We start from the raw sequence: 12,476 nt of genomic DNA on the forward strand, positions 1-12,476 counted from the left end.
TGACTCATCTGGGTTGGTTAGGGCCCGGAGGGCAAAGGATCAGAGAAAGGCTGGTGCTGCCAGCCCTAAGGATCATTTGCCGGCGGGAACCGCCCTCTCGCGGATGCCGAGGGAACTACAACCGCCTGCTGCTGCCCTCTGGTGGTGAGAGAAAGGCGGTACAGGTCCTGAACCCAGACTCGTCCAGACTACCACCTCTGCCTTGGCAGGTTTTGGTTTAATGGTAATAGCTACCACTTGTAGTTTCTTGGGAACACACACTGCTAAGCCCTTTGTGTGCAGTACTTCATCTAATACAACAGTTGAGTGAAATACCTTTTCTCATCATCATAAAAGGGCCAATCTTAATGGGCTGCACTGAAGTTATTGAGACAGTGCATGTTCCTGGCAGAGTTAAAAGTGCTTAAGGAACTCCAAAGCCTTGGGGAAATGTGTATTTTGGTGCAGAATATTTTGGAGTCCAGTTTTTTCAAAACAGGCATGTCCCATGGACTCTTTGAAGACACCACATGCATTAAATTTTGCACCAAAAGAATCATTTCTTAATTCTGCTTTTCCACAAAGTGTTTAAATTTTTATCTGAGACAGACAGCTCCCACTTGTAGGTTCACTCCCCAAATGCTCGCAACACCCAGGGCTGGGCCAGGCTGAAGCCAGGAGGGAGTAACTCCATCCGAGGGTCCCATGTGAATGATAGGGACGCAAGTATCTGTGCTGTTAACTGGAGTGCACATTAGTAGGAAACTGGAATGGGAAGCAGAGTCAGGACTTGAACCCAGGCACTCAGTATGGGAAGGGTGATGGCTTAATCACTAGGCCAAGCACCTGCCTTCCCCTTAACTTTTTACAATGCTCTTACTTGGGATTTTTCCATCTTTTTCATCCCTAGCTCATCTGCTTTCTGTACATACATCAATCAGCTGAGAACCAAGGACTGAACTGGCTTGTCAGTGAGCCTTCTGCTGGTGTGGGCAGGGTCTGGGCTGTTTTAAATGCAAGCAGTCCCTAAAGGCTAGCATCCTCTATTTGGCAAGAGATTTGGGTCTGGGTCTTTACTCTTGCTTTTGGCCAAGCTACTTAGCTACAACGGGACAAATAACCCTCACAGGTGAAATGAATACTGCTCACTACCTAGACTGCAGTAACGATTAAATGTACCCATCAGCATAAAGTGCTGCACTCCTCTCAGCTAGCCCTGAGAAGAGGCCCAGGGTATGGAAACTTCCCTAGTGAAGCAAAGCTCAAGGGCTGTAGTTCTTTCCTTCCACACCAAGGCTGAGATGAATTAGGTGACAGGACTGGCCATCAGCCAGCCAGCCTGGGACCATAAGGGTCCTTGCTCTAGGGGGAGACACTGGGCCCTGGCTGCCTACCTGAGAGTGGAAATGTCCCCTCACTAAAAGGACCACCATACAATGATGCCCAGAAACTAGTAGGGAAAACCACGGGCCCCCAGAGAGCAGGAGAAATGCCTTCAAGTAACAGGTGCAACCACCCTTCCCGCATCTCAACAGAACTGGACAGCCTGATTCTACAGGCCACGTGCACACAGAACACATGGTGCCTCCTCAAGTGTGTGCAATGCGGTTCTTCAGTCGCCCCATTCCCAGCCCACCTGGTAGGCCTGGCCCTCCAATCTGCTTTGCAGAACTCAGGGCAGGTTCTGCACCAAACTGTAAGCTGGACTCATCAAGCACCTACTTCGGCCCAAGAATCTGACTTGAGGGGAAGCTGGGCTCACCCCTCCACCCTCTAGTGCTGTGACCCCAGGCTGACCTCAGGCCTCATCTGACATAGGCAGGAGGTGGCTTCCGTCACAGGGTGGCATGAGGAACAAAGGTGCCAAAGCATTTTCACACACGGGCACCCCGCAGCGGAGGGCATGCTGAGGAGAGAAGAGTGTCTGAACCATCAGCATTCAGGAAGCCACCTGCCGACTCTTGCTACCCAGGGCCAGATTCCACCCTCCCTGAATCCCAGATCCTGTGGAATCTTTCCCACCACATCTTCGCTCAAACCCAATCAGCAGACAAGGAGTAGGGTAACCAAAGAAGAGAGCTCTTGGGGGTTCCCCCCTTGCCAACAAAAGAGGGGAACACATGAGAAAATCAGTCTTCATGTTGCATATGACAGCCCCTATTAAATACTGCATATCCATCAGAGGCACTCAGGATTCCAAAGCACTGGAGGTGGAAAAAGGGGGAGGCCTGTGGTTGTAGTTGGCTCATTAGCAAACTGGGTCCTCATTTCTCAGTGAGGCACTGAGTCCAAGTGGCAGGACTGGGAGAGGCAGCAAACCATACTTACCCATCAGTTCCACTGTAAGCCCCAGGCAGCCCAGTGGGGCGGGGCTCCCCCAGGCACTGACTGAACTGGAGCCCTGTGCCCTGTACCCAACACAGAACCTAGCCTGGGACAGTGGACTGGGGAGGGCTCTTGACTAGGATGGTTACAGGGGCCCCTTCTTAGAGAAATGAGGATGAGACGTGAAAGAAATTGTTAGAAGAAAATACTCCAAACATTCACATTAAACGAATAGGACGTCAAAAGGTGAGTTGTTTTTTCTTTTTACTGGTTTGTAATAATCTTAAAAACCCCATCGCACCCATAAACCACCACAGGTGAGGTGAGAGAGATGGAGAATGAATGCTACAGTGTGTGGATAGAGTGGGGAATCCAGGTATTCCCAATGGGCAGTGTGGGATGGACGCAGGGAGTGTGGACAGGAGGCCCTGGCTTGGACCCTTATTGCTGGTTGGGGGTTGGCTGGCAGAGGGACTCAGGAACTAGGAAACTTCTCACACCAAAGGCGAGGGCAGTTGGGGGCAGGGAGATCACAGTACATTTTTCCATGCAGACTAGGGGTGGGAGTTAGCTTCAGAGATCTGCACCCCTACACAGGAAGAGATAGGTTTGAGGTTGTTTGAAAGCCCCAAGCCGGTGTCTGGTCCGATTTCCTAAAATGGCAGCTCACCTTTTGGGGAGAGGCGCTGGGGGGGGGGGGGGGAATCACAGCAATATCTGGTTTGGAGATCAAGCATGGGTTCAGGGGAGACAGTGGTGCTCCTCGACTCAGAGAAGTGGGAATGGGCAGGGAGGGGGCCCTGGGTGAGACGGTGGCCAACACCTTGGCAGAGGCATTGTGCCAGAGGCTGCAGGTGCTTCTGTGGGCTCAGGGCAAGGAGGTACCAGTGACCACAGACGGCAAGAAAACAATAAGGAACAATAAATTAGGATTTCATGTTGCTATCATTTGGCATAACACAATCAGGCATTTTTTTCCCTTTTTTTCTTTTTAAATATAAGGCAACTTGCCAACATATAATTTAAAAACTGGTCTTCAGTCACACTGCTTCAGATCACTAGGCTTTCTGGCTAAAGAACAGTGGATAGAAAACACAACCCAGAATCTTAAATAAGAACATCAGCTCACATTCCCCAGAGACAAGAGGAATGGTAAGGGCTTACTTGGTTTGGAAAAAAAAAAAAAAAAAAAAAAAAGCCGAACTGTGCATCTTTAACAGAGATGGGTGCAAAAATTTACAATAAAACATAATCTAAGTTTAGAGTTACAGAAAAGTGTTAAATTTCTTGTCAACTACGTGCCACCTGGGAATGAGACGTGTTGAGCATGGAGTAGATGGATGAGATTATGCGCTAAGAACAGGCAGGGGTGGGAGGGGCTGGCTGTGTCCAATAGAGGCCGGCCTCCAACTGTTAGAACCATGCTCATTTGGTGAAGGAAAAATTCAAAGAGCTTAAGGCTTCGTGTTTTTTTTTTTTTTTTCTTCTTTCTCCATTAAACTGAGGGGCTGCAAAGGAAGGTGACTAGAGAGCGAATGTACCTGTGGCCACTCATACACAATGCTACTCAAACCCACACTACATTCATACAGAAACATGACATTTAAAACTTACAGTGTAGAGCAATATTCTTAGCCAGTGTAGAGAGAACCAAATGTATTTTAACTTTTTTTTTTTTTTTTGGTGTTTTTAATTCCAAACTCCAATGTGATCATCCCTCATCTACCTAATTCCTCAAGTAAGTGTAGGGTTTTTGTGTTTGTTTTTTTTTTTTATTTTATTTTTTTGGTTTTTTTGTTTCTTTGTTTTTTTTGTTTTAGAGGGAGAAAGGAAGGGTAGGGGATGAGGGCAGCAGGTAAGTTAGGAGAAAGGCAAGAGCAAGTTGGGCATGCACTTCTTGCCCACATCTGGAAAGGGGAGTCAGGGACGAAGACGTCAATATAAAGACAGACTTTCCCCCCATGTCTCAAGGCTATGGCCAAATACCTGCAGGATGCCCTTGTGGTCCAGCGCAGCGAGGAACAGCGCAGAGGCTCCGGGATCAATGTGGATACAAAGCAAAGCCTTGAGGAATGGAAAGGAGCAGGGAGGAAGTAAATACTGGGTCAATTTTGATTTGAAGATCTTTGGGCAAATAAATTCGCTTCCAGAGCATTTGGAAAGTCTGGCTTCTTAGTCCCAAAGAGACAGGGAGAGGCCTAGCTCAGGGGCCTGGGTACCTACAGCTATGTCACCTAGGGCCTTTCCCTTAGCCTACACTTCAGTCCTAAGGAAAATAGACAGAGAGGTTTGGGAAGATGGCAGGAGGTTGGTCAAAATGGTCAAGGTGAGGGGACAGGCAGGGAACAGAGAGAAAAATCAGGGTGGTTAGGTTCTAACACAAAAACAGAAAGTTGCCAGAGGGGAGGATGAGAGGACCCCTTTTCCGTCCTCAATTAAATCCCACCAAATTCCCTTTCTCAGACATCTAGGAGTGATCACATTGGAGCAGTGAAACTTTGAAACTATCCAGTTATTTAAAAGTAAGACTAAACCTAGGAGGGTGATGTATGGTGTGTTGCTTGTAGAGGACACCGGGGCTTCCTATCTATACCCTGGGTGCTGAATATGAAGACTCCGACCATCTGTGGGATCAGGGGCTCGGCTGCCAGGGGCTCGCTGGGCCTTGCTCAGCATGGCCAGGCTCTGTTCTCGGAAGCAGGCCTGCTGGAAATCCCCGCTTAGGTAATCCACTGTTTGCATCAAGCTGTTCTGGCTTGCCACTGGCCCACCCCCAGTCCCTGCTCGGTAGTGGGCCCCAGAAGCTGCTGCTGCACAGTCGAGGGGTGCACCCGTGGGCTGCCCACTGTGGAACGGCATGGCGAGGTCCTGAGACCCCGAGCTGTCGCTATTGGGAGTGGGCAGAATGTTGTTCCACAGGGGTTGGAAATAGTGACCATTGGGGTAGGCCAGTGGGGCAGCCAGGCCGTTGACTGGTGGGGATGGGGTCGGCTTCTCCAGGGGTGGCTTCAGATGAAAGGACTGTGCCAGGCAGAGTTCCTGCGGGTAGGCAGGGGCCTTGCCCACAAAGCCAGGCCCTGCCAACTCGCGTCCTGCTGCATGCTTGCCTGTTAGGCCAGGGGCTGGCGTCCCACCAGCCTCGCTGCACATCTGTTGTAGGTGGGCCAGCTGGTGCTGGTTCCAGGCGACTGGCTTGAGGTCGCTAGTGTAGCCAGTGGGGGCTCGAGAGATGCCTGTGGGCAGGTTGACAGGGCCTGTGGTAGGCAATGCAGCTGTGGCCGCATGCGTGTGCTCCATGGGATTGACCACACATGAAGGCATTGGTGTGGGGACGCTGTGGGTCGACACCCGAGTGCTTGCATTGATGAGCAGACTGCGACTAATGGGGCTGGGGTTGGCGATCTGGCCCTCACACACTGAGGTAGTGCTGATGCCTGCCCTCGTCTGGCAAAACTGGTTGATCTGGTGCACGATGCTGCTCAGGTCCGGGGGCTGGCTGTGCTGCAGGGTGGCCGCCATCGAAAGGGGAATAGTTGAGGTAGACACGGTCACATTTGGGGGGGCATCTGAGTCTGGCATCTTCCGGCCTCCATGCAGCAAGGGGTTGGGGGGGTGCTGGAGACCCTGGTGAGCCAGGGCCTGAGGGTGAACCAAGCCCTGGGTTTGGGCCATGGGCTGAGGGTGGCCCAGACCCTGAGGCTGTTGGAGGCTCTGAGGGTGGGACAGTGCCTGGGGTGGTGGGATACCCTGAGGGTGCTGCAGCGTCTGGGGAGGGGCATGGGCCAGGGTCTGTGCATGCTGCAGGGCCTGCTGGCGGGCCAGAGCCTGGGCCTGGGGATGGGCTAAAGTGCTGGGTGCCACAGTAGCATAGGGTGCCACTGGGGGGTTCATGATGGCCTCAGGGAGCAATCGGGCTCGGGTGCCGTCAAAGTCCTTGAGTATGCTTTTGGCTGGCACTTTGACAATGGCAAGCAGGCCTGCCTTGGTGGCAGCCTGAGTCGGGTAGGGGCTGTAGCGCTGGGCTGCTGTGTCGAGGCCGTTCACAGTACGACGAACGTGTTTCCGCTGGGGAACCTTCACACTGTTGGGGAAGATTTTTATAGTCAGTGGGTTGTTTGCGACCTTCTTAGCATACGCATCCAATTCGGCTGGGGTAGGATAGTGAGCAGTTCTCATTTTCTGTGTAGTGTCCCCTAGAGAGAGAGAAGGGGAAGGAGAGCAAAGAGGGAGAGGGAGCTCATCAGTGCCAAGCCAACCAGCCCACCTAGATTCCCTGCTGATGGCCTGTGGCAGGGTGTGGGGGAAGAGCTATGTTGTCATTGGTGGCCTTCATTCTAGATGCAGCCTCGGTCACCAAAACAAGCACTGCTAAAGCAGAGGAAGTCCTCACAGCACGCACGCCTGGCCTGTGGCAAGTAGGCGAGGGGCTATCTTAATGAATCCTCCTATTGCTTTAGGAGGCAAATACCATCATGATTCCCGTGTACAAGTAGAGAAAGTAAAGATCAGAATAGCAAAGCAACTTTTAAAGTTCCACATCACAGCCAGAACATGCTAGTTCTCACAGCAGTAACCAAGAGTTCTTCTTCCACCACAGAGAACTGTAGGGCCTGGAACTCTAAGTTCCCACCTGCCCATGCTGGTCTGGGATCTAAAGGTTCCAAAGCAGGGGTGGGGAATATTCAGCCCATGGGGCCATATAAAGCCCACAGAATCATTTGGTCTAGTCCCAGGGCAAGGAACTGCAGGCAGGACTCGAAATTCAATAAATCCACAGCAGGCTAATTTTAAAGCTGATAATTTTGTGTGGCCCACAAAAAATCCAAATGGCCCTGCTGAAAAAAGTTTCCCCAGCCCTGTTCTAAGCAGAGCTGCCTGTCAGGGCTCTTGGTGGCCACTCAGGTCCTTTCCTATGATGCTCTAACAGCAAGGACAGCCAGAGTGACTTCTCAGCTGCAGAGGCCAAAGAGGCATCAGCTTTCCCCTGTGCCCTGGCAGCTGGAGTACCAGGCTCATTGGGGGGGCATATCCATCTTGGCACAGTAGACAGGAAGCTTCCTTTTCAGGAGCAGAGGAATAAGCTGCCAACGTCTCCCCCCTCCCCCCCTCCCTATGTCACAAGTTCACTTTTGTTTACAGTTGATCCTATGCTTGACTGGGTAAAGATCAAAAGGCTCTATTTATTTGCTAGTGGAGGATGATAACAAATGACAGGACAGCGGGAATTAAGAAAAAGGATTCAGAGCATTTTAAGTCCTGAGAGCCAAAAATAGTCTGTATTTGGTCCATGTCAGCTGTCACTTTCCAAAAAGAAAGAGGAAAACCTGCCTTCCTCTAGAGGCTGCGGAAATACCCACTCACTGTGCCTCATTAATGTTAACAGTCTCTTTGTTCCCATCTCCGGTTGCCTCCCATCAGGGGGCTCCAGCGGAGGTTGGGCTTCCAGTCAAAAAGGAAAATGTTCTGAGAACAAGAGCTCTTTAAGGATGTCTGGCTCCTGCAAGGGGTCTCTGCTTGGCTCTCTCCCTCTCTCTCAGAGGGAGTATAGACAAAAGGTGCTTAATAAATGCTTGCTGAATGAGTAAGTACACAGACTGCCCAAAGCAGAAGGAGACTGGCTTGGCTGGGAGCCCAGGCTGTTAGCTGACTTCCCTCCCTACTTCCTTCCCTTGCAGAGGGCAGCCAGGACAGATCAAGGACAAACCCCACTCACTGAATGCCCAGCTTGTGGCCTCTGCTGGCCTTGGCCCAAAGGAGACTCCATTCAAAGTCACATCACTGAGTATCAACTCAGAAGCAGGCTAGTGAGTGTGTTAGAAGGAAAAGGGCACAGCTGCCTGTGTTTGGTGACATTGCTGGTTAGCCGGTAGCAACTGCTTAGAAACTGCTGCTCCTGGAAGGAGGAAAAGAAAGCTCAAGTCCAAGAGGGCCAGAGAGGGCAGACCTGAGCAAAAATGATATATGCAGACAGGGACAGGTCTGTGCTATCAAAGTACTAGTCCAACATATTTACAGATCTGCTTTATTTACTGAGTACAGAATAGATACTCATATACAAAGGAAATGTTTGTGAAATGCCCTGCCTCCAATGACAGTGATGAATAGAGCAGTTAAATACAGGAACTAGAATGAAAGGAAACTAAGGATAGGGAGGAGGGACACTGGCTACAGTATCTATACTGAGGAATGACCTCTAGAATGAGATAAACTATTGAACAAGACAGAGGCCAAATTCTGGAACAGCAGCACATACCAGACTTAAACCCAACCCTTTAAAAAAAAACCACAAACACAAACATTTTCCTCAACACTGTTATCACAGCCCCACATGGGCACCCTAACACCACAGCTTCATAAACAACTTAAGTTTCTTGTACCAATGGTGTCATTCACAGACAAGACAGAGCAGAGACTAGGAAATCTATGCTTAGAAAAAGTTAGAGAGGGGCCAGCACTGTGGCACAGCAGGTTAAACCACCACCTGCAACATCAGCATCCTACATGGGTGCTGGTTCAAGTCCTGGCTGTTCCACTTCCCATTCAGTTCCCTGCTAATGCGCATGGGAAAGCAGCAGAAGATGGCACAAGTCCTTGGGCCCCTGTACCCACTCGGGAGACCCAGAAGAAGCTCCTGGCTTTGGCCTGGCTCAGCCTAGGCCAGTGTGGCCATTTGAGAAATGAACCATCGGGCCGGCGCCGTGGCTTAACAGGCTAATCCTCCGCCTTGCGGCGCCGGCACATCGGGTTCTAGTCCCAGTTGGGGCGCCAGATTCTATCCCGGTTGCTCCTCTTCCAGGCCAGCTCTCTGCTATGGCCCGGGAAGGCAGTGGAGGATGGCCCAAGTGCTTGGGCCCTGCACCCGCATGGGAGACCAGGAGAAGCACCTGGCACCTGGCTTCGGATCAGCGAGATGCGCCGGCTGCAGCGGCCATTGGAGGGTGGACCAACGGCAAAAAGGAAGACCTTTCCCTCTGTCTCTCTCTCTCTATCACTCTGCCTGTCAAAAAAAAAAAAAAAAAGAGAAATGAACCATCATGAAGATCTCTTTGTCTCTCCTCCTCTCTGCCTTTCAAGTAAATAAAAAATAAATCTTTTTTAAAAGAAGAAAACAAAAATCTATATTCAAACAGTTTCATCATCTGTCTACTATCATGCCTCAATAGTTCCTCATTTACCAACAGGATGGTACCTGCCTTCCTACATCACAGAATAACTATGTTCAAGAGATTCAGTGAACTGAAAAATGCTTTATGAATAGGAATCATGACTGTCAATCATTATTCAAGGACAGCAGGTATGGCTAATTGTGCCCACAGACAGGACAAAGCAACCTGATCAAGGAAAGCTCAACTGTAGGACTTCCTGGCCATGAGCCTGGGAGTTAAAATGTAGCAGAGGGGCTGGTGCTGTGGCGAGCGGGTTAAGGCCCTGGCCTGAAGCGCCAGCATCTCATATGGGCACTGGTTCTAGTCCTGGCTGCTCCTCTTCTTTAACTCTGTCTTTCAAATTAAAAAAAAAAAGAAAAAAAAAAAATAGCAGAAAGCACAGCTGGTCTATCCCAGGCACTGGAGGGAGAAAAAAATCTCCCTGAATCTAGCTTTCCCCACACTAGTCCCTCTGTTTATCCTTCTATGTTGAAGGTCAGAGACACAGGTGGCACATGGGAATTAGCTGTGGGTGCAGAGGCACAGGTAGTGTGTTTCAAACATAGGCTTGGGACTCTGACTTGAGTGGCAAATTCTAGCCCAATCATTCAATGGTCATGTGACAAACCCTCTACAATTCATTTTTTTTTTTCTTTTTCTTTTTCTTTTTTTTTTTTGACAGGCAGAGTGGATAGTGAGAGAGAGAGACAGAGAGAAAGGTCTTCCTTTTTGCCGTTGGTCCACCCTCCAATGGCCGCTGCGGCCGGCGCATCGTGCCGATCCGAAGCCAGGAGCCAGGTGCTTCTCCTGGTCTCCCATGCGGGTGCAGGGCCCAAGCACTTGGGCCATCCTCCACTGCCTTCCCGGGCCATAGCAGAGAGCTGGCCTGGAAGAGGGGCAACTGGGATAGAATCCGGCGCCCCAACCAGGACCAGAACCCGGTATGATGGCGCCACAAGGTGGAGGATTAGCCTGTTAAGCCACGGCGCCGGCCTACAATTCATTTTTAAAATGTTTTATTTCAGAATAGTTTTAAACTTAGAAAACAAAAATTGTAGAGTTGAACAATGAGTTCTCATGTATCCTACAACCAGCTCCTCCTTAATGCTTCATTCTTAAAAGGAAGACTGACCCTCCCATACCACTGAGGAAGGGCAGACACTCAACGAACACTAGCTATTATTTCTGTGAGTTTACCCAGTCATTGGGACTATTTGCCTTTTCCATGACCCTCCACTAGGGGGCAGATGGGCATGCAAAGAAGTAGTAAAAGAAGGAAATTCTGGCGTTTGCCTCAAGACCCCCAAGACTCTGAAGGATGTCAAAGGTGTCATCTCAAAGATGGTTTGAGGACCAAGGCCTTTTGATCATCTCAGTACATATTTCTTGGTCACTACTATATACCTGAATCTGAGCTGGGGAACGAATGGAAGCTTGGGGTTAAGAAAAAAATTTTAAAATCACACTTCTGAGGCATTCAGAGAAGATGAGTCAGAGGAAAAACAAAATTTGTAAAATGACAGAGGACTCTCTAAGCAAGTAACATCATAGATTGTACAATCTAGACAAGCTCCAGTAGGGAATCCGTGAGTTCCAACTGCAGCCTCTATCAAGTACAGGACCCACTCAACGCCAAGATGTGCCAGCCTGCCCTATGGCAATTCCCATCTCCTGATCCTTGGTCCATCTCTCCCTATTGAGAGCTGACTCTTAAAATATAAAGCACATTTTGCCATAAATACCTGGACCCCATCTCATTCTACAAGATACCAAGATCTGTGTTTCCACCAACTTGGACCTGAGGACAAGGGACAGGGAAAGGCTGAACAGCACAGCCATAACGCTGTTTTTAAGTGCTCATGGGCCTGAAGTCTGAGCAGCTGCTTGGTTGCTGGTTCCCCAAGAAAACAGCATAGGGTCCATCTCACCTTAACTGTAAATGTTTAATAACAGCTGTGAGTCACATGACAGGCTTTTTTCTCTCTTTCCTATTTTAGTGGAGAGAAGAAAGCAGGAAAGCTTAAAAATACCACGAACTTCTCTCGTCTGCAAATGTTCGGGTGTATTTCAGGATAGCAATGAGAGCTGGAGATCAAACACATTGTCCCTTTCCTAGACATGTGAGCCTGAAACCACCTTGGTTCTTGAATCCAGATCTGGCAGAGGTAGTTGGCAGAGGTTCTTTGGGGTGTGCTTTGGGAAGAAGGAAGTAGAGACCTAATGTCAGCACCAAGATAAAGCTGCTAGTTTGCCTTTCCTTCCTTTGACATCACAGCTGTCTCTGGTGACTTTGTCAGACTGTGTTAAGGGAAAAAGAAGAAAGAAACTAAGTTTATCTTTGTCATCTTACTGAATGCTTCCCTCTCTGGCTCGCTGAGTCCCTAGGAGCCCAGAAGTAGGCACAATGCAGTTAGCATGCTGATTTGGTTGGCCAGGGAACACACACAGCTTCGTCATACACTCATCATCTACCACGAGGAAGGCTGGTTGAGAAAGCAGTGTAGCAGAGCTTGCCTGCTGCTCCAGGAGCTGGAAGCAAGACTGTCACCTTCAGCTTGTCATTGCAAAGTCAGACTCATCAGGCAAATCCAGAGCTAGCCATGCTCTAAGTCTTGAATTCCCTCAGAGAAATGAAGAGGCCAGACCATTTTTAACTGCTGATGACGACCTCACAGAACAGGAGTCAGGACATATGTCACGTCCAGCTGCTCTGTGTTTGGTAAGTTTTACACAGCTACACATTTGTTTACATATGTCTTTGCTCCACAATGGCAGAAGTGAGTAGAAACAACAGAGACCATATGGCCTACAAAACTAAGAATATATGCTATCTGGAACCTACAGAAAAAGCTTGCTAAGCCATCATAAAGGATTCAGGCAGGCAGGTGCTGAAGCTGAAGCGCCCTTTCCTACTGAAGGGAAGCCTGGCTGTCTTACTGATTTCCCCCTTTTTGCTCTCAAAGGAAGGCCTATTTCAAATTCAGGGCTATTTTTACACGTGCAGATACTATCCATGGTAATGAATCA

The 12,476-nt window shown here is 49.5% G+C and overlaps 1 protein-coding gene across 6 annotated transcripts in view; it reads right to left on the minus strand.

The window, feature by feature from the left end:
• FAM222B (family with sequence similarity 222 member B) overlaps positions 1-12,476 on the minus strand; it is a 98,764-nt gene that overhangs the window by 11,742 nt on the left and 74,546 nt on the right. For 4 of the 6 annotated variants that reach the window (XM_062216691.1, XM_062216693.1, XM_062216692.1 and 1 more), the window contains exon 3: positions 3,481-6,497. In XM_062216691.1, the coding sequence (XP_062072675.1) occupies positions 4,888-6,497 (1,610 nt within the window). In that variant the 3' untranslated portion in view covers positions 3,481-4,887. Of the gene's footprint in view, positions 1-3,480; positions 6,498-12,476 lie in introns of those variants that run through there. The other 2 variants (XR_009868507.1, XR_009868508.1) reach the window with 1 other exon arrangement.

Source organism: Lepus europaeus, chromosome 18 (assembly GCF_033115175.1).
Source record: "Lepus europaeus isolate LE1 chromosome 18, mLepTim1.pri, whole genome shotgun sequence".
NCBI classification, from domain to species: Eukaryota; Metazoa; Chordata; class Mammalia; order Lagomorpha; family Leporidae; genus Lepus; species Lepus europaeus.